Source organism: Notechis scutatus, chromosome 1, assembly GCF_049901735.1.
Source record: "Notechis scutatus isolate UNSWTSFEM ecotype Mainland chromosome 1, rNotScu1.2, whole genome shotgun sequence".
Taxonomy (NCBI): domain Eukaryota; kingdom Metazoa; phylum Chordata; class Lepidosauria; order Squamata; family Elapidae; genus Notechis; species Notechis scutatus.
In genome coordinates, this window is record NC_142009.1 from 687,824 (window position 1) to 712,426 (window position 24,603).

The window sequence follows — 24,603 nt, forward strand, 5'->3', positions numbered from 1 at the left end:
GGTCTTCGTGTCCCCAACTGCACCCCAATAAAAAGCTTAGCCAGTGGGGAGTGAGGAGGCTGTGCTTCCTTCTCTTGGGACCCCCCCCCCACCCACCCAGGAGGCCACTTCCAAGCTTCCTGGAAGGGGCGAGGGGGGGGGGGCGGCTTTTCAAGCACAGTAAGAGCTGGAAGGAACCCTGGAGGTCTTCTAGTCCAGCCCCTGTTCGAGCAGGAAACCCTGTAGCATTTCAGACAAATGGCTGTGCAGCCTCAAAAACCTTGGAGCACCCACAATTCCTGGGGAGAAGCCGTTCCGCTGATGGTCCCCACCGTTGGGAAGTCCCTCCTCTGTTTAATCTGGGCAGCTTCTCTCCTCGGTCAGTTTCCATCCGTTGCTTCTTGTCCTGCCCCGAAACGCTTTGGAGAAGAGCTTGAGCCGAGACAGGCCATCGCGTGGCCCCTGCTCCGTTCCTCTAAACCAGACCTGCCCAATTCCTTCTTCGTCCCTCCGGCCCCTAACGGAGCTCTTCCTGGGGCCTCCCCGTCTTTTCTTCCCTGGGTGGCCTGACCAAGGCCTCAGGCAGCGGGACTAACCCTCCCCGGGGCCTCTGCTGGGTGCTGGGCCAGATCTAAGCCCGGTGCCTGCGCGGCGCCTCCACTCAGGGCCAGGGCAGCCTGTGGCGTTTCCCCCGCGGAGCGTCTGCTTTCCACGAAAAAGGACTTCTCCGCGCAGAGAAAGGCCAGACTTTTGAGGAAAGCAATTAAGAAACCAAGAGCCACTCAAGGAAGCTCCGTTACCTGCCCTTTTTGAACTTCCTCCCACTTAGGCTCCATGCCCGCCTGGCACTGCCCTCGCTTGCTCTCTGGGCTCAATCGCTCCCACTCCCGCCTGTCCAGGGACTGGTTGACCAACCTCTTATCTCCACGGGCCTGTTGACTTTAAGGCTTGCCTGTTCACCAGGAAATGCCAAAAGGGCCTGGATGGTTTCTTCAGCCCAAGGGTTGATTTCCTGGTCAAGCCTGGCAGGAGCCGGGTGGCACCGCTGAAGCCGAACTGCCCATTTCGGCCACTTCAATTCTCTTTCACCAAATGACCCTCCAAGTCCGTCCCCTGAAGGCTCCCCTTAAAAACTGCTCTCCCACCCACCCACCCGGCCTTCCTCCCACTAAGCCCACCTTTCCTTCCTTCCACCTTCACCTAAATGACAGGCAGGGCTGCTCCACTTACGACCACAACTGGGAACAGAATCTCCATTGCTAAGGTGGTCATTAAGTGAATTGTGCCTGATTTTATGACCTCCAGTTGTTCCGTGAATCACAGTCGTTAAGCGGATCCCCATGGACTCTGCTTGTTGGAAGAGGGCCGGGGGGTGTGTGTGTCACAAGGGGCGGCCCTGAGAAGCTGCACCTGTCCAAAGGACCTGCCAAGTGGGCTTGGGTCATGTGACTGTTGTATGTTCACCACAAATGCCTGCCAGGGAGGCCCAGCTGCACATGTGAATCACCGCAAAGGATCCGTGTTCCTTAGAAAAACAAGCCTGTTTATTAAAAGACCAGGATTTGCCCTCCTCCCCTTCAGCCGCTTCCCAAGTGGGGCAGGGCCCACTGGCCACGTTTCACAAGACGGACGGACGGAGAGTCGCAGCCAAAGCGGAGGGACGGAGGACAGCTGACCGGTGGCGGCTTCCAGGCTGGGCACATCACCTCCTCCTCTGACCTCCCAGGCCTCCAGCAGGGCTGCCCCCCCCACACCCGCCCCAGCATTTTAAAATCCAGGCGAAAAATAATTTAAAACACACAAATATATTATTTCTGCCTCCCAGAAGCCTCGGAGGGGAGGTTTTCCCAGGGCCACCGACGTTCAGGAGCCGGCTAGGTAAATTCCTGATGGGGAGAAAGAAGAAGAAGGGGGTCACAGTCAAAGCCTCACCCAAGAGGGGGCCCCCCACCCCCCTGGCGAAGGCTGCTGCCCGGCAGGGAGACCTGGCTTGTAGCAGGAAACCCCCACCCCACCCCTGAGAGCACCTGGGGGCTTCCTTGACCGCAAGGAGGAGCCGGCCCTGCCTGGCCAACCAGGCTAAAGCCATCCAGGCCCAGCGGGCCGCCTCCTACTCCCCTGGCTGGGGCCTCCTCAGGCCTGGTGCCCGTTCTGGGCACCCCCTTGGAAAGGGCAGAGGGGCAGGGCCTGGGGGTCCCAGCCCCCGAGAGAGGGCAGAAAGGCCTGGGGGAGGGGGAGAGCAGGCCCTGCGAGGGGCAAACACACAGAGGAGGGAGACCATCAGCTCCGCCCTTTCCAGCTTGTGTTTCATTTCCGTTTCCTTCCTGTCGGGTGACGGACAGGTGTTTCTCTCAAGCCACTTTGAACTCCGTCCCAGGAAGTCCTCGACTTACAACGGCTTAGTGACTCTTCCAAGATACGAGGCCACTGGAAAAAGTGGCTTACAACCGTTTTTCGCACTTACGACCGCTGCAGCCTCCCTGTGGTCACGGGGTCGGAGTTCAGCCGCTCAGCCACTGACTCCTATTTATGACGGTCACAGGGTCACGCGATCCCCTTTTGTGACCTTCTGGCAAGCAGAGGCCGTGGGGGAGGGAGGAGGGTTCACTTAACGACCGTGCTAACTTAACTGCAGGGATTCATTTAGCAACTGTGGCAAGAAAGGTCATAAAACAGGACAAAATTCGCCCAACAACTGCTTCTGGTTGTAAGTCGAGGACTCCCTGCACTAACCATTGACTCCCCCCGGCCAGGTCTCTCTCTCTCTCTCTCTCTCTCAGTGCAGGGATCCCCGCTGCCTGAAAGGGCTTCTGAGCGGCCGGCCCCACTCTCTGGGCAGAGCTGCAGGGGGGCAGGCGAGATGCCCTCAGGAGGCCCTGGGGACTCAGGGTGTGTGTGTGTGAGAGAGAGAGCGAGAGAGCGAGAGGCTGTTGTGGATACCGTAGCCCCCCAGGGGAGCCTGCCTGAGCGCCGGCTTCGGGCTCCAGGCTAGAGACACCCCACGGGGAGGGCACAATGCCAGCCGGGCAGCCTCGGCTTCTCTCGCTCTCCCTGGTGCCGGAGGAGGAGGAGGAGGAGGACTCGGGCATCCTGCCAGGGAGCCCGCAGAGACCTGGGCCGGCCGGCAGTCATGGCAGAGAAACGGCTCAAAAGGAGGACAATGAAGCCAATCAATCCCACCCCCACCCCCTTCTCAGGGGTTTCGCTGCAGCCTGAGAGCCTTGGACCCCCAGCCAGCCAGGCCAGGCGCTCACAACCAGGCTGGCTGGGGGATTCTGGGGGTCCAAGGGTCTCAGGGAGGCCGAGGTTCATTGACGGTTGGCTCCTTCTTCCTGCAGGGAGGAGAAACCCACCCAAGGGGCCTCTTCTCCTCTAGAAGCCCTAATCATCTCAGGGATCAGAATTCCGGCCCCCTCCCCACCCCAAACCCAAGAGGGAACCAGCCCCTGGGGAGGGGGCTGCACCTGGACCGGCAGGGGGCAAAGCCCTGGGAGATGCATGGAGCCTGGGGCCCCCTGGGGGAGGAGCTGCAGGGCCGTGTGCAGAGAGCCCCCTGCGACTGGGGTGCGTGTGTGTGTGTGCGCATGCGCCTGGGGTTACCAGCTGGAGGGAGGGAAAAGGACAGGGACGGGTGGGCACGCCGGAGGGATCCTTGTGGGCGACCCTGGCAGGGGCAGAGAAAAGAGCTGCCCCCCCTAATGGAGCCTGGATCCTGCCCGGGTTATAGGGCCTCCTGCTTGAGCAGGGGGTTGGACTAGATGACCTCTAAGGTCCCTTCCAACTCTGTTATTCTAAATGTCTGCGGAGATTCCCCGTCATCCAGGTCAGGGTTGCCCCAAAGGTGCTTTTTTCCTTTTGAAGACGTTTCGCTTCTCATCCCGGAAGCTTCTTCAGCTCTGACCGGATGGAGGGGAGGGATTTGCACTCCTGGCAGACAACGCGGGTCCTTCGCGTCCCTCCAGGGGGTCCTTCAGGCCACTTGCAGTGGGGGCGGAGCTGCCCAAAGGACCCTGTTGAAGACTGCAGGCGGATGAGGTCGTACCCCCCCCCATTGAGGGGGCTGTTCCATTTGGAGCAGAGGGCCTTGTTGGCCCCCCTCCCTCGAACCTCTCTGGCCAAACGGTCTGTCTTCAAGAGGGGGGCTGAGCCACACCAGCACCTCCCTCTGGGCCAGCAGCCACGCCCAGGAGGCCCACCTGGCAGGAGCCTCACCTGTGGCAAACCTCTTCTTCACCAGCGACATCCGGTAGCCGCTGCCCACCAGCTCCACGTCGGCTCCCGAGACGGTGCTGCCCTCACTGGTGAACTGGGCGGCCACTGGGGAGGGCCTGCTGGGTCCGTCCAAGGGCTCCCAGCTGGCCAGGAGGCGGCCGGACCCTGAGGGGGAGAGACGGGGGAGGAGGTGAAGGGGTGCATGCGGCCCCCTCCCGCCCTGCCCACGGCTGAGGAAGGACAGCCTGCCCCCTCCCCGCCCGCCCCGCTCACCTCCCTGGCCCTGGGTGCTGGGCACGTCCAGGAGCCGCCAGAGCAGGCGCTTCTCCTCCAGGTTCCTGCAGGGGGCGACACAGGGGCGCTCTGGATGCAGCTGCTGGGGCGTGACCCCCCCCCCCCAATTCTGCAATCCTGGTCCTCTGGCCAGAGCCCCTCTGCCCCCAGGCCTCAGGGGCCCAGGCCTCCGTTTTGGAGACTCGTCCCCCCACCCCACCCCCAGTCCCCGTTTTGTTCCTGTTGGGGGCGGCTGGACACGAAGGGCCCCAAAGAGCCGCAGGGGCTCCGGGCACAGCCGGAAAACGAAAGGAGGAAGCAGAATCGGGGTTTTCCTGCCGCGGAGAGGGAGCCGGGCAAGGCCTCCTCCTCCTCCTCCTCCTGGGTTGCCAGGGGCAACGGCTCTCTGGCAGGGGGCCTGGGCATTAGCCCGGTTGGTCACGAAGCCCTTCCTGCGCCAGCTGCCGAGTCTCGCCCAGGTGCCGCCTGCCCCCCCCCACTCACCAGCAGGCCTTGGGCTGGGGCTGGACGTTGGCCACGGGCTCCTCGATGGGCAGCAGCACCTGCACGTTGGTGAGGGCCACAGGCGAGGCCAGGGCGGAGGCGTTGTAGCGGTAGTCCACGCTCACCCGGGTGGCCTCCGGGCCGCACTCCCAGCTGACCGACAGCTGTAGGGGGGCCCACTGTGGCCCCTGCCGGGAGTACTGCGGGCGGCAAGGGGGGCCCAGGAAAGACGGGTGTGTGCGCGTGTTTGTGCATCACACCCCTGCCCCCTCCCACCCGGGGCTGCTGCCCCCCCCCCCAAGCCAACTCCAGGAGGGCATGGACTACAACCCCCCAAAGTGCCCAGGAAGCAGGGAACTGCTGGAACTGTGGTCCAAAAGGAGAGGAGGCCCCTGTGGGGGCCCCAGGTCTCCCGGGGGGGAGGGTGCCCGCGGGCCACAGGGGACCCCCGGCCTTAATGCAGCAGCTAGAAACCCCCCAGAATCCCCTCCCCATCATCTTAACCAGGGAAGGTTACTAAGAACACACCACCCACAATCACACACACACACACACACACACTACGCTTCATGAAAAACCAAGGTGAATTCTCTTTCGAAGGTGGACTCTGATGCCAAGCAAGGTTGGGCGTGGCTAGCCCTTGGATGGGAGACCACCAGGAGATGTTGGAAGACTGGGAAGTTGAGAAACACCCCAGATGGCAAAGCCCCCACAAGGCCTCCCCCTTTGCCCCCACCACATGGAGTTGTTTGGGGAGGGGTCCCCCACGCCCCTCAACTGGGGTCCAAGCGTCTTGCTCTGGCCTCCCTCCTCAGTGGGCAGGGAGCCCCACCCGCGAAGCCTCACCTGGTATCTGAGTAGCGTCACGTTGTAATACGGGGCGGCCCCCGACTGCTCGGCCTGCTTCTGGAGGTGCCCGGTCAGGGCGGCCATGTTGAGCCAGAAGTCCCTCCGGCTGGGGTCGCTCTGAGAGGAGTCACTGGGGGGGGGACAGGAGACGGGGGGTCAGTCTGACCAGCCAGCCCCCAGTTACAGACCCCCACCTACCAGGGGCTTCCGAGCCCTGCCCCCCTGTGGCTGCCAGCCCCTCCCCCCCGCGGGCACCTGAAGAGCAGGCTGGCGTTGGGCAGGAACTGCTCGATGGGCGCTGTGTGCAGCAGGCGGAAGCTGAGGACCTGGCGGGGACGGGGCGCTGCTGAAGACCCGGACGATGCCCGCCGGGAAGGACATGGTCAGCTCCCCGGTCACTTTGACGAGGCAGCTGCTGCGGAGAGAGGGAGGGAGGGAGGGGCCCGTGGGGAGCTGCGCCCTCTTGGCCCCCAGCCCTGGGGAGGCGGCCCGGGGGCCCCCAGCAAAGGGCTCAGCCCAGGAAGCCCTTGGGCGCGGGGGCGGGGGAGCTGGGCAAGGCCAGGGAGGGGCGCCCGCGGCCCTCCGCCCACCCAGCCTGCCTGGAGAGCCCCACGGACCCCCCACCCTCCGCCCCCCAGTACCTGTCCGCCTTCTGGCCCTTGAAGTAAGCGTGGATGTACTCCGTGAAGGCCGTGGCCACGGGAAGGGCGCCCTGGGAGCCCAGCACCACGGGGGAGGGTCCACGGGAGACGCCTGGCACGCAAGGAAGGAGGGCGGGGTTCCTCAGTGGCTTCGGGCAGCCGCCCAGGCCCCCAACCCAGCAGGAAAGGTCCCACAGCCACGCTCCCCCGGCCGGGGAGGACCTACCCAGGGCTGGCGGCTGGTGCGGCTGCTCGCTGGGCGTGAAGAGGCCGCGCTCCGTCAGGGCCGAGGTGCTTTGGGAGGAGGTCAGAGCAGACAGGGGGGCTGGGCTGAAGGAGCGGGGCTGGGGGGAGAGAGAGAGGTCAGCCCCCTGCCCCCCCCCTCTGCACCAGGGCTTAGCGGGGGTGGGGGGTGTTCCCAGCCCCATAACGCTTCTTAGCAACAGAGCCCGGCAGCCAAGACGCTACCCGCTGGCTCCAGGGGGCACCCAGAGGGAGCCCAGAGGGTCTGCAGGGCTGGGCAGGGGGGCTCAGCGGGCTCCGGGGGGGGGGGCTGCCCCTTCTGGCACTCACCGTCTCGGCCCCGAGGCTGCTGGCCGACATGGCCGAGGGCCTCTTGGAGAGGGTTCGCCGGACAGGAGCCGCCATGGGGGGCCAGGCGTGGGGGGCCGAAGGGGGAAAGGCAGCTGCGGGTCAAGAGAAGAGGGTGACGGGAGGGGCACAAAGGGCGGGCCGCCCCCTCCCCACGCAAAGTGGAAGCAGCTCCTCCCAGCCTGGGAACGCCTCCCACAAGCAGCGCTGCCAACACCCCCCAGCTGCCCCAGTGGAAGGCAGTTCCGCTGGCCAATCCTGTCCATGAAAGCTGTTCCTCTTTCCCAAATGTCGGGATTTGCACCCAGAGCACGGAGGGCCCGAGAGGGGGCAGAAGGGGGCCAGGCAGTGCAGGGGCGGAGGGGCCCTGGGGGGGCAAATGTAACTCCCCCTTCGGTCCCCCTCTTCCAGCCCCCGGGAGCCCCTTGGCCCCTACTCACCATGCTCAGAGGAGGCATCGGAGGCAGAGGGGCCCCTGCTGTCCAGGTCGCGGCCCCGGGGGGCCCAGGGAGAGGGGCTGGTGGAGTCCCCGCTGCTGAGGGGGGCCGGAGAGGAGGAGGAAGAGGAGGCCGAGTTGGAAGAGAGGCAGCTGTCGCGCTCCCCAGTACGAGGGGCCCCATCCAAGGCTGCCGGGCTCCGAGGTCGGGAGGCCCAGAGCCGCCGGCCCCCCAGCCCGGCCTCCGAGGAGAAGAGGTCAGGGGAGCAGGTGGAGAAGGCCCGGGCCCCTGCAGGGGGCCAGGAGGCCCCGGACATGGCATAGTCTGGCTCTGCCCCCAAGCGGGCGTCCTGGGGGGCGGAGGGCTGGGGCAGCCAGGGGTTGGGCCTCTCCTCGGGCAGGAGGGCCCCACGGCCGCCCCGGAACACCAGGGGCCCCTTGGGGGTCCTCTGGCCCGGGGGCTCAGGGCGTGGCCGGCCGGGAGCTCCACAGGCGGGGGTCCGGGGAGGGCCCCGTGGCCAGGTGCGGGGGAGTCCAGGCCAGAGTCTTCCACGTTCTCGGGGGAGGAGGAGGAGAAGGGGAGGGGCTGGAGGCCAGCAGGTACGCTCGGGGGCTGCGGGCAGAGAGAGAGAGAGAGAGAGAGAGAGAGAGAGAGAGAGAGAGCAGAGGGTTAACACGGAGTTGGGGGCTGCAGGGCCCCCAGCAGCTGAAAGAGCAGCGATGTTGGGGCTGATGGGGCCACTGTGCCCACCGGAGGCCCCAAGAACAAGGGGGCTGAAGTGGAGCAGCCACCCCAGGTCCCGAGGCCCCACCCTGAAGGGGGTGGCCCTAGGTTAGCCCTCCCCGTCCAACCCACTGACCGGCCTCCCTGGCGCCCCTGCAGTGGGCAGCCTGCAGTGAGGACCAGCGGGGAGAAAGCGCCCCTCAACAACTTAGCCCCCTCCTGCCTCCCCAGGGCGGTTCCCGTGCCCAGTGCCAGGGCAGACCTGCCCCCCATGGCAGTCTGGGCACCAGGGTGCCCCGGTCTCTGCAGTGCCCGTGCCCGGATCCAGGAGGGGCTGCCGCTTGGCTGGCTCTCTCTGGCCCCGCGGCTGCTGTGAAAAGGGGTGGGGGGCAGTGAGGTCCGTGGGGCAGGAAGCGGAGACTGCGCCAGGGAGGAACCGCTGGCAGAAGAAACGCCAGGCCCGGCCGACCCCTTTCCCCAAAGAGCCTCCCATTCTCCAGCCTCGGGAGCGGGACTCGCTCCCAGGGCCCCCCGGCAGCCTCAGCCTTTCCCAGGCCGCAGCGGAGTTGGTGCCTCGTCCCGCCCACCTGGCCTCCCCCGAAAGGAAGGGGGCAGCCGTCCCAGGTAAGCAGGGGACTCCGGGTCAGCGGCCTTGACCAGCCGCTCTGGCCGTGGGGCAGGTTCCTCCCGCAGTTCAAGGGCAGAGATGGCAGCTGGCACCACACCCTGCCAGTGCCTAATGCCAGGGAGGGCCAGTGGGGAAGGCGGGGGCCAGGAGACCGTTCCCAGCCAGTGCCTAATGCCAGGGAGGGGCAGTGGGAGGGGGCAGGAGACCATTCCCTGGGCGAAGGCCTGGACACCCCTGACTTCTGGCCCGGGTCACCTCGCTGCTTTCCTGAGCCCAGGGGCCCCTGGCTGGGGAAGGGCCGTGCTACCATAAGGCACTGCCTGCCGCTGGCTCCCAGGCTGCAGTGGGCCCCCTGGAAGACAGGCGGGCACAGCTCCCCTCGGCTGGCAGAGCCCCCGCCTGCTTTCATGGCCATCAGCCAGTGACGGAGAACCTCCATGGACCACAGCAGTTTCCTCCTCCTGGCGAGAAGCAGGCGGGTGGGTGGGGGAGGCCGCTCCCTCTGGGTCCCTCCCTGCCCCTCCCTGCTGCCGCAGCCGGGTCTCCCCCCGACAGAAGAGACACGCAAGGCACACCTGGGGAACAACCCCACCTGCCTAAAGGAACGTTTCCTGCTGTCGCAAAGGACCTTCCCAAAATGCGTCACCACAGCCCAAAACGGGTTGGTCCTGTTATGTCCCCCCTCTGCCCCCCCGCCAAACCCTGCTAGAAGGAAGCGGCTGCCCTGCCTCCCAGGACAGGAACAGGCCTCGGCCGCACCCAGCAGCGGAGGGAGGAGCTGCCCTGTCCTGGGAAGACCCCCAGGCCGGCCAGGGGCCGGGATGGGGGGGCTGCGTCCCTCCCCTTCTTGGTCCAAAGGGACCTGGGCAGACTTGAGCCAGGGGGCCGTCCAGCCAGGGGAAGCTGAAGGTGGAGGAGAGGCAGGTTTCGCACCTGGGCAGGAGAAGCCGAAGGGAGGAGAAGCACAGCCGCCGAGAGGGGAGCCCGGGGGTCCAGCCGCAAAGGCTCTGTGGGGGGGACACACAGCCTGTGCTGCCGCCTAAACAGAGGCCTCGAATCGAAGCCCCCTCCCCCGAGTCCGGCCTCCAGTTCGGCTCACCCCTTCCAGACCCAGCGCTGAGACGAGAGCAGGGGAAGAAATGGCGGGGAGAGGAGGAGGAGGAGGAGGAGGAGGAGGGACAGGCTGGCCGTGAACCAACGTCTCTGGGGCTGCCCCAAAGAAGGGGGCTCCTCCCCTCTTCTCCAAAGCCCCAAAAGGCCGAACCCCGCAGGGAGACCCATCAAGGAGAAGCAACCTGGAATCAAGGAGAAACCCCGGACAATGAAGGCCCTGAACCAGTGGGACTGCCTGCCACTAGGCGTTGTGGGCGCCCCAACCCTGGAGGTCTTGACGAAGGGACTGGACAGCCCCCTGTCGGGAAGGGCATGGGGTCTGCTCTTTGAGCAGGAGGCTGGACTAGAAGACCTCCGAGGTCCCTTCCGGCTCTGTTCTGATTGTGATTCAGCCCCGGGACGGAAGAGACGGCAAGGAAGCCGGGCTGGGGGAAGACAAGCAGGGCGGGGCAACCGGAGGAAGGAGCCCCTGCAACCTGCCCGGGGCTCTCGGGGCTCCCGTAGCTGGAAAGGCCCCGGGTCTGCCAGAAGGGAGGCCCCCGAGCGGAGAGCGGAACAGGCAGCCCCGGGGGGGGGGATTCGGAGGGAAGCGACCCAAAGGGAGCAGAGTTCCTGCCTCTTGGGGGTCACCCGGATGGACGAACGGAAGCGGAGGAACCGGAGGACGAAACAGCCGCGGAGGCCTTGGAGACGCCTCCCGCCCTGCAAAGACCGGAACTGGGGAGCCGTGGGGTCCCCCCGCCCTCCGTGCAGGTGAAGGCGGGACTTGAAGGGGAGGGAGGGGGCCTCTGGACACGGGGGGCTGGGCAACGAGGCCCCCAGAATCCCAGGGACGGCCAAGGAGACCAAAGGATCCTTGGAGAAGAACCAACCCGGGCTCCCCTGGAGGCACCCAGGACCCTCCCTCCTCCTCCTCCTCCTCCTCCTCCTCCTCCTCCTGCGGATGCTTCTCTGGCCTCTGCCAGGTCACTCAGAGGGGCCACCCCCCACCCCCAATTTCTCTTCCCTCTCCTATTTTTGGCCTCTTTGCACCCAAAGTGCTGAAGGCGGGACCTGAGCACAGCAGCCCCACCTGGGTTCGGGGTTGACTTCAGCCCCTGCTGGGCTGGGATGCCCTCCCCCGGGCTTTGGGGAAGCTGCAGCTGCTTGGCCCGCCCCCCCCCCTCCCAGGGGCTGCTCACCTGGGCAGCCTTCGTTCTCAAAGGCCGACTCCAGCGGGGCCCAAACAAGGCGCTGGCCGGAAGGGCCTCTGGCTTCCCTTGGTTCTCACCGCTGGGGAGAGAGAAGGCGGGGATGGGGGGGCAGAGGGAAGACCCCCCAGCCCCCAGGGGTTTCAGGCATTTCCTCCCCAGCCCCCTGGGAAAGGGGCAGGAGGAAAGCCCACCTCAAGGCCCGAGTGGAGACCCCTGCCCCGTTTGGTTTCTTTAGCACTGAACCCCCAAGACCCCCCCCCGAACCCTCTAATCCAAAGGTCGACTCCAAAGGTTCCTTCCTGCTTGGGTAAGATCTCTCCAGCGCCCCCAAACCCTCTAATCCCCAGAGCAAACAAGGAAGCTGGCACAGAGCCAGCCCACCTGCAGCCTCCCTCCTGTGTGCCAGCACAGCGGCGGCTACCTGAGACCCGGGCCTACCTGCTCATCCGGGGCACCAGGGGTTGGGGGTCCCAGCGCTTCCTGGTTTACCACCTGCGAGGGAGGGGCAGAAGCACAAAGTTCAGAGGGGCCCCACCCCGCAGGTTCCCCCCCGCTCTTGAGGCCTCACCTCTCTCCCCTGCGCCCAGGGCCGGCCCGGGACCGGTGGGCACCGCAGCAGCCGAAGGGAGGGCTCTCAGGTGCCCTGCAAGGAGAGAGGGGCAACTGGAGGCGCACCCCGAGTCTGGGCTGCAGGTCCAGAGAGGGGTCAGCCCCTCCCAGGCCACAGAAGCAGCCCCCGGGGAGGCAGGAGCCTGGCCCAGAGCGGGAGGGCATCGTCCAGCACTAGCACCAGCCCCCCAAAGTCCCAAGGCTTGCAGCTGCTCACTTGGGAGCCCCCAAGAACCCCTTCGCACCCACATTGGGCTCACACTGCCCGGCCGTGGGGTTCGCTGTGCGGTTGGGGCAGCCTGGCTCAGGCCTCCATCTGTCCTGCCAGGCTGGCCGACCCCCCCCCCACTGCAGGGGCCCAGGGGGAGGGGCACTCACGGGAGGAGTGTCTCTTCATGGTGCCCTGCAGGAGAGAAGGGGAGGGGTCAGGGGCACAGGGGGCACGGCGGGGGGTCCTCCCCAGATAGCAGCCCTGCTCCCCCCGTATCCCTGGCTGACCCCCCACCCCGCTCACCCCCACGCCGGGCGGCAGGATGAGGCTGCCCACGGAGGCCTTCAGCTGCTCCGTGGCAGCCGAGGTGGCAGCGCTGCCCACCCGCTCGGGGGCTGGACAGGCTTGATCCGGATGTAGAACTTGGGGGCTCCTCATCGTCGTAGTCTGAGTCACTGGACGAGCAGAAGCGGCCACTGTGTTCGCGTGGAGCCAAGTCAAGGAAAGGTCCGGGGGAGAGGCTGGGGCCAGGGGGTCTTTGGGAAAATGCCCCCGAGAGAGGGAGGAAATGGGGGCCCTCTGCACTTTCTCCCCTCCCAATCAGCCGAGCCCCACACTCGGACCCCCAGCCCCCGTTCCCAGATCTACTCCTGCCCCCAACACCCCCAAGGATATCATTCTGGTTTGTTTCCGGCCGGAGCGTGAAGCCTTCCTCGTCCACCTCGGGGGCTGCGGAGAGACAACGTGGCTGGGGGGAGCAACACAGGCCACCCCCAAATGCCACGGAGGGGCGGCCCGAGACAAGCCCCTGCAAAGGGGGTCTGGGCAGTTCTAGGGCCCCCACCCAAGCAAAGCCCACCACTCAGCTGCACCGCCTTGGAGGGCGCCTCCTTACCCCCGAATCCGCCTCCGGAGACTCCTGGAGAGAGAGGGGAGGAGAAGGGGTCAGTGGGGCGGGGAGGGCTGGACAGCCAGGACCGATGGCCGGAGGGGGCAGCCATACTCACGTCGAGTCCCGCCCACGCTCCTTGCGCCCGAGTCCGGGAATGCGGAAGGCTTTGCTGCGGCTGCGCTTGGGCCCTGGGGGGAGGCAAGGGGGCTTTTCAGGGGCAAGAGCACAAGGGGAGGCCCTTGGCTGGGCAGGGGGCTGTCGGGGGGGCTGCTTGGTTGGGGGCATCTGCTTAGTGAGGTGGAGGGAGGGGCCCCAGGCAGCCCAAGGATCCGGGGCTGAGATTCAGTGGGAGGGGGCAGAAGGGAAGGGGGAGATGCCTGCCAGGCCCTCCCCCAAGAGAAAGGGGGCAGGAGGGCACAAAAGGGTGCTGCAGGGTGGCATGTGGGCCACGGGGCTCCCCTCCAGTCCAGACCCCTCTGCCCCAGAGCAGACTGACACGCTCACCGCCCGACGCATGGAGGAAGCGCATGGGGCATTGCTGAGGGGCCCAACTCACGACACCTCCCTGAGCCCCTTGGGCGGCCTGGCAGGGAGCAAACCCTCTGTGGGCGGGGGCCGGGGCCCATCCAGAGACCGCCCCCGCAGCCCCCAGGCCAGCCTGCTCGCTCTGCCAAAGGCCCCCAAAGCCCAGCCAGACGTACTTGCCTTCCTGCGTGGAGGACGCCATGCTCAGCTCCTCCAGGTCCAGGGGCCCTGCGGGGGGGGGGGGGCAGAGAAAAGCCTGAGGTGAGGTAGGGGCCGAGAACCCCCAAGTCCCCCACCCCACCCCAAGGATGGGCCCACCAGCCCCTCCCTTCCACCTGCACCGCTCCGAGCTAAGAGGCGGGAGTCGGGCGCCCTGGGGCCCTGAGCCTCCTGGATGGGGTCCTTCATGGAAATGCCTGCCGGTCCATCCGGCGTCCGGCCTCTCGAGGCTGCCCGGGGGTGTCCCTCACCTGGCGGGGTGCAGCCGGTGCCCTTCCCCTCCGCAAAGTTGCGCAGCAGCGTCTCCACCCGATGTTCTCCATGTTCTGCTTGAATTCCTCCTGCACCTGAGCAGGGAGCGAGGGACCCTCCTGAGGCCCCCAAAGGGATCCCAGGTGCCCCTGAGGGCGGGAGAGCACCTGTCCGCCCTTTCCCCCCCCGAGACCCCATGGGGGAAGGCAGCCACGCCCCCCAGCCAGCACCCTTGAGGTGGGGTCCCTCTGCCTGCCTCCTGCCACCCCTTGGAGGGCGAGAGAGAAAGGAGAGGGGCCCCGGCGGGGGGGGGCAGGGCTGCAATTCCATAAGCCCCTCCCGATGGGGGCCTGCAGAGCATCGGCAGGCAGGGGGCCGCCTGGCAGGTCTGCCCAGAAGCCCCCTCCCCTCGGGACCGGCCACGCCCTCCTCACCTGTCCGATCTGGACGTGGGTGTCCTCCACCGAGTGGATGTAGGAGCCCACCAGGGCCTTCAGGTGCTGCAGGTGCGACTCCTCCACCTCCTGGAACCGCTGGGCGGGGCAGGCAGGAGAGGGGCTGTGGGTCTGGCGGGGGCAGACCTCGCGCCAAGAGGAGGTGGCAGCCAGGTCTGCGTCACTGGGGGAGGGGGCAGGCCGAGTCTACGCTGAGGCCCCGCTCCCCAAAACCCCCATCTCCCCGTGACCCACAGGGGGGGGGGGCAGAGCAACCAGGAACCCCCCAGGGCCTTTCCTGACCAACGTAAATGGAAGAGACTTGGGGAGGCCCAACAAAGTGCCAGCTCAGCCAACAGCCCCCCAAAGGAGAGGCACCGGTCAGCCCCCGCGCCCTGCCCCCCTTACCACGGCCGAGTCCAGCATCTTCTGCTCAAAGTCGGCACGGGCCGCGTTGTACTTCTCCACGGTGCGCCGCAGAGCCTCCACGGCCTTTCGGGACTTCAGTTCCGCCTTGGTGGGGGGACACATGGAGGGGGCAAAGTCAGGGCAAGGCCCCTCCCCCGAGCGGCCCCCTTTCCCTCCCTCCAGCCGGGCAGCCAGAGACCCAAAGCAAGACTGCCCACCTTGTCCACCTCCTTCTGGCTGGCCCCCTCCCTGCGGAGCCTCTCCAGCTCCTGGCAGCGGCTGTGGAAGGCCTCCTTGGCTTTGGGCAGGTGCTGGGCAGCCCCCTGGAGCTGCTGGACGGCCTCCAGTGTCCCGGCCACTTCGTCCTTCGACTGACCGGGAGGAAGAGGAGCAGGAGAAGAACTCGTGGCCCTTCTTCTTCTGGCGTGGGGGGGCCCCCACCCACTGGGGCCCCAGAGGGCGTTTGGCAGCGTTGGGGGGTGTCAAAGGGATATCCCCCTCAGGATCCCTGGGGAATACTGGGCCGGGGAGGGTCACCTTTCTGTGGGCTCGCAGCTGCTCCTCCCCATAGCGGCCGATCTCCTTGAGGAGATCCTGCAGCTTCTTCACCAGCTCAGCGTGGCACAGCGCCAGCTTGTCCGAGGAGATGCGGAAGACCTCCCAGAGGGGGGCAAAGGTCCTGGGGGGGCACACGGGCAGCGCCTGAGCCTCCAGGCCCCCTCCCACTCCTCCACAGGAGCTCAAAGGCCAGGACCCTCGTCCTGCAGGCACGGAACGGGCAGCCCCTCCCCACACGGCGTGGCAGAGGAGGACGGTGCAGGCCCCCTCCCCCAGAATGCCCCCAGGTCCCCTCCTCACCCCAGCTGGGTGCTGTTGCCGGCCATCTTGGACATCTTGACCATGGACTTGGCGTAGGCCTCCTCCACAGCCGCCCTGGCCGGGTGGGGGGAAAGAGAGAGACCCCCGTCACCCCAAGCAGGCTTCAGGGAGGGACAGGCCCACGCTCCCGCACACTCTCTGGCAGATGGGGGAGGGCCTTCCTTGGACCAGCCTCTCGGGGAATCCCTGCCAAGCACCCCCCCCCCTTAGCACAGAGAGGGCAGGCGGCCAGAGTCTATGGTCGTAGGACTCGAAACCGCCTCTGTCTATTCTGCCTGCCCAGCCCCATGGGCTCCGTTACCCCTGCAGGTTTCTACTCGAGCAATGCCCAAGCTCGGCCTTTGGGGCTGGGCCCCCTTTGGCTTAGCCGGGCCAAGCCTGCCGCTTCCGTCACAGGGCCTAAAACACGGGTATTATTTGGGGAGGCCTGAACTCAGGCACTGAGGAAGGAAAGGCGCATTAAAATAAAAGGCGCATTTGTATCCCTCCGCTTTCGAAGGAAAACCACTGGCTGGGGAACTGTGGGAGTTGAGGTCCACAAGCCTTAAAGTTGCCACGGAGACTCCTGCTGTTTTGAAGCAGCGTACAAGCAGATTTGCACTCTGCACATGCTCTGGCCAGCTTCCACATCCCAAGGGAAAGTTACTCCATTCTGATTTCAGCAGAGAAACCTCCAGGACAGCCTTCCTCCAGTTGTGACCCCCCCCCACGGGGCAGGAATTCCCAGGAGGGAGGGGGCTTCAACCCACATCCGGCCCTTCCCAGTTGCCACCTTCTGCATGGTCTGATGGGGTCAGCAAAGAGCCACAGCTCCCTCTGGTGGGCAGGAGGAGGAAGTTGGCACCCAGTAAGGGTCTGGCTCTGGGGGGGACAACTGGGTGGAGTTAAGGGGAGGGGTCTTCTCAGCCAGGCCCCTTCAAGGCCCTCAACCCCATGGGCCACCAGACCCACCAATCGCTGGGGGGGGGGCTGCTAGGGGGCACATCCTGGGGGCGCTGCCTTGGGCACAGGTCCCGCTCCAGAGGGGCCCTGGGCAAGGTAACTTGGGCTGCCCCAGAGCCCACCCTGCCTAGCAGGGTCCTCCAGGGCCCGGACGTGAATTCTGCCCTCTCCTTGGGCTGCTGCCAGCTGGGCCGGGGTCTGTTTTTCCTTCCCCAGCCGCCCCCAGAGCCTCTGGCAAAGGGGGCAGAAGCACGTGAGTGGGGCTGCCTAGGACCCCCGGGCTCTGGGTTCGGCTGCTCATTTTTTACTTCCAGAAATAAGCCCCAAAGGTGTCCAGCTAATTCTTGGCTTAAAGCCGTTTGTTTAACTGTCGCCTGAAGACACAAAAGCATGGAAGGGTGACTTCCAGCTGGTCCTCGCACTTACAACCGTCGCTGCCCCCGAGGGCCACGTGGTCAAATGTGGGCGCTAGGCATCCAGCGTGCCTTCACAACGCTTGCAGCTCCAGCCAAGTCAGTGGGGGCAACTGGACTCACTTAATGACCATGTGACTCCCTTAACAACTGCGGTCTCTCAACAACCAAAGTTGTGAAACCAGGCAATATAACGGCTGCCTCATTTAACAGCAGATAATCTGGTTCCCAGCTGTGCCAGCAAGTGGAGTCATCAGCCCCACCAGGTTAGGAAAAACCCAACTTCCCTTTAAGCAAATGACCCTCCCCCCCAAGAGGGAAGGCCCTGTCGGAAGGCTCCCCCCAGCAACGGCACTTGCCGCCCCCTGCAGCCCCTGCGGTTCTCCACCCAGCCCAGCCCGGCTTCCCGTTTTGGGAAACAAAGGAAGTCCAGCTGCCTTTTGAAAAAGCCCCTTTGGGATCTCCAAAGCTTTAGAATAGAGTAGAGCTGGAAGGGACCCTGGAGGTCTTCTAGTCCAGCCCCCTGTTCAAGCAGGAGACCCTCGACCATTTCAGACAAGCGGCTGTCCAGGCTCTTCTTAAAAGCCTCCGGGGATGGAGCAGCCACAATTTCTGGTAAGTGGCAAGGAGTCCCCCTGGTTGACCGTTCTCACTGGCAGGAAATTTCTCCTTAATACCAGATGGCTTCTCTCCTTGGTCACTTTCCATCCGTTGTCCTGCCTTCTGGAGCTTTGAAGAATGATTTGACCCCCATTCTTTTATTTTGGCAGCCCCTCAAATACTGGAAGGCTGCTATCGTGTCACCCCTAATTCTTCTTTTTTTTAGACTAGCCAGACCCCAAACCTTCTTCGTACGGTTTAGTCTCCAGGCCTTTGATCATCTTAGTTGCTCTTCTCTGAACTTTCTCCAAAGCCTCAACGTCTTTTTTGTAATGAGGCGACCAAAATCGGTTGCAGGATTCCAGGTCTGGCCTCCCTTGAGCCTCGGTGGCCCAGTGGTTGGTGTAGTGCTACAGGCTCCTTCTGCTGCCTGCAATTTGGCAGTTCAAATCCCACCAGGCTCAAGGTGGACTCAGCCTTACCGTCCTTCCGAGGTGGGTCAAAGGAGGAGGAGCCCAGAGTGTTGGGGGCAAACAGGCTGACTCTGTAAAGAGGGGGCTGGACTCCCGCTCAGAGAGGGCTGGAAAGCCCTGGGAAGCAGCATCTAAGGGCTATCTATCACTGCTACTACGAGGGGTCTGTAAAGCATTATAAAGCTTGAAAACTCCATGGGGCCACTTGGGGGCAGCAGAGAGCAGAGCCCAGCCTTTCTGGAGGGGCTCTTAAAAACAAACTGTACAGAAATTGCCCCCCCCGGTGGGTTTTCTATGGTCTGGGAAGGGGGTGGAAACCAGGCAAGGGGTAGTTTTCTGGGGACTATCCCCCACCCCCCCCCGGGTCCCTTGTGGCAGTCAGCCCCCACCCCAGCAGCCATGTTTTCCCAGGGCAAAGCAATAAGCCCTCTCCAGGTCTGCCGAGTATGCAGCCAGCATTCTGGGGGATGTAGTCCATAATGGGGAGGGCGGTGGGAGGGGCACAGCCCTCCCCGGGTGGGAAAGGGGCGGGGCAAAGGGGCGTACCTCTCCCGCACGAAGTCCGCCAGCTCCTTGGCCGAGATTTGCCCATGTTTCATGTTGTGATACAGGACATCGAAGCCCTGGTTCTTCTCTCCCTGGGTTGGGGGGCAACGGAGACAGGAAAGTCAGGGGCCACACTGGGATCGGGGGAGGGGTCTTCCCAGCCTGTCCTGGTGCCCCCAGGCCTCCCCAGGCTGAGCTCTCCCCAACTTGCAGAGGAGCAAGAGGGCAGCTGCCCAGGGGATGCGGGGGAGCGCAAAGGAAACCCCCTGCCCACTGAGGGGAGCATGGCTGGCTGGGGAATTCTGGGAGTTGAAGTCTCTTCGAGCTGCCAAGGCAAAGCAGGCTGTGTTGGACTACCAATCCCAGCTTCCCCAGCTGTTAGCCAAGATGGGAGTAGGTCAGAGGTGGGCTGCCAAACTGGGGGAGGGGGGCTCTCCCTCTCCAGAGACTTCCAGAGGGAGCCGGGGGGTTTCTGCTGGGAATTTGGGGGATGGATGGATGCCCCCCAAGGCTGCCACAATTGCAACTCCACTGCTCACAGCCACTTCCCAGGACGCCCCGACCGGAGGAGCTTGGGCTGGGGGGAGGGGGGTCTTTCTGCCCCAGAGAGCTGCTGGCACAGGGCAGCGTCCGCCAAGCACCCAGGGAGGCCTGCCCCACAGCCCTGCCCCCCCCAGCCCCAGAGCCAAGGGCCCCTCCCAGCAGCCGGACTGGGGCTTCCCATGCCAGCCAGTGCCAGCCACTCAGCTAACAAGCGCCATCACAGTCACTGCCTGCAGGAGACAAGGGCAGGGAGGGGGCGGCTGGGCTGGGCACAGGAGGTGGGCACAGCAAACCCCAAGGAAGTTTCAGGGCCGACAAATGAACCTGAGCTGTTTGGGGCCATTAAAGAGGGAATCCAGCCCCCGCCCCCAGCCTCCACAGCTGCAGAAGCCTGGGGGGAGAGCGAGGAAGCCCCCTGCCTTCTCTGCCTGCTGCCCTGCAGCTGAGGGTGGCCAAAGGCAATGCCCCCCCCCGCTTACCTGCCCCCCCTCCCTCCCGCTTCCTTTTCAGCCACTTTTGGTGGCAGGGGCTCCAGGGACGAGCCTCCGGGTGCAAATCAGCCCACGTGGAGTCAATTCCGCCCCTCCCCAGTCAGCATCCCATTGGGATTCCTGGGACACTGTCCAGTTGACCAGCGTCCTTCCTCAACTGGGGCATCCGGCCAGCGCAGAGAAGGAGGGGGAGCCCCTCCCCTGCATTGGCTGCTGACCATCCAGCTTCCCATCCCCCGCCTGCCTTTGCTCCTCCCTGCCCCCAAAGGGAGAATGGGAAGACCCCCCTGCTCCTGCTCTGCCCCCGTTCTCCGGGCCCCCTTGCCATTTCCTCTCTGGCCAGACGGTGGTTCTTCCCATCGGTGAGGACTAGAAACCTGCTGGGGGCCCTGTGCAAGGCTCAGCGGGACACAGGATGTGGGGGAGTTTCAGAGCCTCGGGCACCACTTTCGCTTTGAAGAGGGTAGCGTGGCATCCCACGTGGCAGTGGGGGGCACCTCCCTCGCTGGGGATGGGGGCTGCCCACGGCTGCCTTCCTGGGCCTGCAGGCGGCCCCGACCAGCTTGGACTGCAGCTGCCCCGGGGCAAGTGGCACCAAGGGACCCCCACGTGGGCTCCCCTTTCCCCTCCGGGGGGCTTTCTGGGCAGCCATGAGCAGATCCCGAGAGAACCCCAGCCCTGCCAAAGGCCCCGGAGGGACGGGGGCAGCTGCTGCTCAGTCCCTCCTGGCAGCCGTCGGGCTCCCTGCCAGCCCCCACTCGTCAAGCCCCACTTGCTGAAACGCAGCAGGGGGCCTTTGGGGTCTGCCGGGGGGCAGCTTAGTCCCAGCGGCCTCCTCAGCCCCTCTTGCCACCCCCCTTCCCTGGAGGGGCCTCTAAGGCCTTGGCCCCACAGGAGACGAGCGGCTCTCCTTACCCAGAAGTGCTCCGCAAAGACAGACATGGCGGTCGGGGGCTGGGCGGTCGGGCCTCTTTCAGCTCCTGGAAACCTGGGGAGGAAGACTGGGGTGAGGCGGGGGAGTCTGCAAGGAGAGCCCAGGAGTGCTCCAGGCCCCTCCTGGGCCCCCAGCAAAAGCGGCCAGGCCAGGGGTTCACCCCGAGAGCTGTTGCCCCCCTTGCCCAGAGAGCGAGCCCCTCCTGCAGGAGAGCTCCAGGGGGCCCCTCCGCATCAAGGGGCTGCCTCCTTCCAGCCCCATAGCTCTGCCCCTCCCCCTCCTCCTGCACCCCTCCTCGCTCTTCTTCTCCCAGGGCAGCCCGGGGCCTCCAAGGAGCCCTGCTGTCTGCAATTGGGGGCCAGGGTGAAGCAGCGAGAGGGGCCGGGGGGATCCTTGGCTTAAAGACAGGGGCTCCAGTGCCCACTTCCTGCCACAGGAAAGGTGGCAGAGGCCGGGCATTGGAGCCTGATCCTTCCCCCCCGCTCCCACTCTACATCCAAGCAGGCTGCTACCCGCGGCTGGGGGGACCATTACTGGGGTTGCACCTCCACCCAGCAATGCAGGCGGGAGCAAAAACAGGAAGTCGCCTCAGAGGACGCCATTTTGTTCTTTCCAGTTCACATGGGGGGGCATCTTTGTGCCCCCCTCCTGCCCCTCCCTCATCCCATGTCTTCCAAGAATGCCTGGCAGTGGCATCCTGGCTCAGCCCCCTCTGCCGCCCCCCCCCAGCCTCGAGGGAGGGGGCTTTGGCTACTCACCTGTGTCTGGGTCATGCTCTCACTGGCAGCTAGCAGGAACTGACCGGATCGTCTCCCTGCGTGTGTGGGGGGAGGAAAGGTTTGAGAGGGAGGGCAGCCAGGCAGGGACTGAAAAGCCACTTCCTGAGAGCGGTGTTTCCTCCTTTGGCTTGGCAGCTGCCTCAATGGGCTCCCATCCTACAGTAAAGCCCCCCATCTGCACCTGAGCCCCTGGATGGGGAAACTGCAATTAGCGCAAAGTGGCCCGATCCGCTTGGGCCCCTGGCCGACCGAGCCCGAGGGCCTCCACCAAGAGGCGGTTTACGTCTCCGTTTGGGTGCTCGGTGGTTCTCGGTCCTCGCCACCTGGGAGGGGGATGGGCAGCCACACCAATGCTCCAATCCATCCATCCGTCAGACCGGATGCTGGGCAGGAAGCCGTGCCTGCACTTCCCTCGGGCTGCATTCGCACAACCGCCGGGCCCGAGTGGCCCCAGCTGCGTTCAGGTCACAGGCAGCACCCGGTGGCCAGAGACTGAGCAGCTCTTAGGCCTCTCTGGGGGACAGGGGGGGAGAAGCCTGACCGTTGGGTCGGGGTCCCCAGGAAGGCCGCGAAGGGCAGCCGAGCAATTTTTTCATCTTCCCTGGTGTTTAAACCTCCCTCCCTCCCTCCCTCCCCTGAGCTACCAACCTGCACCCAGGTGGTGGCCCCTGCCCCCTCCCCCAGGAAAGCAGGTGGATCCGTCCCTTTCCCAAGGGAGAAGCAAACGCTCCCACTGGCTGTGTGGGGCAGAGGGGGGGATATCCCAGCCTCCACAGCCCCCACCCTGGCAAAGCGATGCCCGTGGGAAGGCCCACGTAGACCTCGGAGTTGTGCCCGGAAGCCCCCTGGGGGAAAGCAGGACCCGCCCCTTCAGGCAGGCAGGCAGGCAGGCAGGCAGGCAGGCGGTGGCCTTCAGCCCCACATAAGTGCCCTGCGGGGAGGACGGAGGCCAACCTGAGGGCGCCCAACTGCTGGCCACACAGCACCCCACGGCCCAACACTGGAGCATGAAAACAGAACAACAGAGTGGGAAGGGGCCCTGGAGGTCTTCTAGTCCAACCCCCTGCTCAAGCCCCCCTATGCCATTCCGGACAAACGGCAGCCTCTTCTTTAAAGCCTCCAGGGAGAGAGCAGCCACAACCTCTGGGGGAAGCCATTCCACCGGTTGATGGAATCAGAAAACTCCTCCTTAATTTTAGGCTGCTTCTCTCCCAGGTGAGTTTCCATCCGTTGCTTCTTGTCCTGCCTTCGGAGTTAGGGTTAGGACAACGGGGCGGGGGAGGGGCAGAAAGGGCACCAGGTGGGTTCTGCCAAGCCACAAGGCCCCTGTTTACATTCTGGGACCTCCAAGGAGGAATTCAATGAGACGGGCACTGGGTGGGGGTGGGCGAAATGATCTCCAGGGCACCCTCCAGGTCTTCATCCCAGCAGCTCAGAGGCCGGGACAGGCAGAGGGTGTCCGAAGGGAGGCTCTGGGTACAGCTGGGCCTCCCCTTACCCCTGCTTGCCCCAGATGGGCAGCCCTGCCCAAAGGCTCCCTAAGCAGCGGCTTCTTCCAGGGAGGCATCAGACTCGCTACTGGGAGGGCAAAGGGCAGAGGGCAAAAGCCAGGCCCAGCACAACACAGCCCCCCCCACCCCTCCCAGACTGGACAGTGGGGAAGGGCACAGAAGAGTAAAGCAATGACCCAAAGCAGAAGCTCCCCCCTCCCCCCCCAGCTCTGAGGCAGGATCAAGAGACAGTTTGGGGGCTGCACTGCTCCTCGAGTTTCCGATGGGGGGGGGAGCCTTTCCCCACCTGTCTAATCCGAAGCTGGGGGGGGCTCCAGGAGGAGAAAGCAGGGCCCAGAGGGGCTTTTGGCAGGGCAGCTGCTCAGAACAGACTGCTCCTGCACAGAGAGGCTCTGCTATCAGCCCGAAGTGTCCTTGAGGGTCCGAAGGGCGCTGGCTGGCAGGGCCGGGGCCGCCCCGCCGGCACAGGCCTCCCTCCCGCCCGCCTGTTTCCAACATGTGGCCCGTTCCGCACCCACAACACACAACTCGGTTTGCAGCACAAAAGGCCTCCGCTTCCCCCGATTAAACAGCTCCAAGGCGGCAGCGGCAGCGGGACAAGGCTTCCCACCGGCCTTTTCCAGGCAGCCCCCTCGGTCCGATCCGCCGGCCGGAAGCCCTGGGACCCTCAGCAGGGCCCGACCCCCAGGCCGGGAGCGGGGGGCCTGGGCGGGCTGGGCGGGAAGCCAGAAGGCCCGAAGCTGAGGCTGCCCATTGCCGTCCCAGCCTCTCCGAGGGAGCCGGGGAGACCCGGTACCCCCTCCCCTCCCGGCTCCCAGGCGCCTCCGCAGGACGACCCGGCGTCTAAAGTCCCCTCTTATCTCTCTGGCCGGACCTTGGGCTGGACACGCGGCAGACCCCCCGTCCTTCCGCACAGAGGCCGCCGGGGCTTCTCCCCCGGAGGCCGGAAGGGCCACGCTCTGCGCGGGACCCCGCCCCGATTCCTGCCGAGGCACCTGCAGCGGAAGGCCTCCCGGGACGGCGGAACAGACCCCGCAGCGCCCCCGCTCGGGCCCACCGCGCCCTCCTCCCACCCCCAGCCCAGTCAGAGAATGGGGCCGCGATGCCGGCCCCCCCGCAGGGCGAGGCGGGCTGGCGGCAGTTCCGCCCGGGGGTCTGCAGCGCCCCCAGCAGAAAAGCGCGCCAGAACCAGCCCCCCCAGCGCAGGCGGGGAAGCCTCTGCAGGGGATCCAAGAGCCGAGCCCCCGCCCGCCCCCGCTGGGACCAGCGGCCCCTCCCGCCTCTCCCCGCATTGGCGCCGCAATAAACAAGGCGGCCCGCAGCAGCCGCGCGGGGATCCCCCTCCTCCCCTTTGGGGCCGCAGGATCCCCTCCCCCTGTCCGGCCGCGGGGGCCCGAGGGGCCGCACTGACCTTCCGCGCTCCTTCGCATCGCGCACCTGCCTCGCCCGCCTCCGCCGCCCAAGGACCCCCGCGGAGGAGGGGCGGGCGCGGGGCGGGGCTTGCGCGGGCCTGGGCGGGGGCAGGACGGAAGGGAGCCTCGGCCCGGATTGGCTGCCGCGTGCGCCGCCGAGCTTCGGCTCCTCTCCCCCCGCGGGGCTCATTTGCATGTTTAAAGTGGCCGCGGCCGCGTTTCCCCGGACAGCCGCGGCGCAGCGCGATCCTAGCGGGCGCGGAGCCGACACGGACAAGGCGCCCCTCGTTCGGGTCCTCCCAAAGGACGGAAGGGGCGCAGCCCCAGAGAGCCCGCCTGGCCCGGCCCTTTCCCTGAAGACGCGGCTCCGGAAAGCCCCGCGGTTGG

At 65.6% G+C, this 24,603-nt stretch overlaps 1 protein-coding gene across 1 annotated transcript; it reads right to left on the minus strand.

The window, feature by feature from the left end:
* Window positions 1-1,503: 1,503 nt before the first annotated feature.
* On the minus strand, window positions 1,504-24,311 carry FCHO1 (FCH and mu domain containing endocytic adaptor 1). The gene is given in 38 exon segments (XM_087952819.1): window positions 1,504-1,865; window positions 4,192-4,356; window positions 4,465-4,529; window positions 4,969-5,168; window positions 5,815-5,947; window positions 6,073-6,143; window positions 6,145-6,229; window positions 6,459-6,570; window positions 6,685-6,802; window positions 7,032-7,144; window positions 7,490-7,941; window positions 7,943-8,011; window positions 8,013-8,067; window positions 8,070-8,313; window positions 9,145-9,298; window positions 11,023-11,170; window positions 11,173-11,222; window positions 11,587-11,635; window positions 11,712-11,786; window positions 12,131-12,155; window positions 12,267-12,355; window positions 12,358-12,390; window positions 12,393-12,449; window positions 12,639-12,711; window positions 12,859-12,879; window positions 12,967-13,043; window positions 13,561-13,608; window positions 13,851-13,907; window positions 13,910-13,946; window positions 14,286-14,384; window positions 14,694-14,798; window positions 14,912-15,064; window positions 15,231-15,372; window positions 15,552-15,626; window positions 18,547-18,638; window positions 20,496-20,568; window positions 21,273-21,328; window positions 24,216-24,311. Coding segments are annotated over 36 exon segments (3,591 nt in total). The 5' UTR covers window positions 20,523-20,568; window positions 21,273-21,328; window positions 24,216-24,311; the 3' UTR covers window positions 1,504-1,842.
* Between the last annotated feature and the right edge of the window lie 292 nt (window positions 24,312-24,603).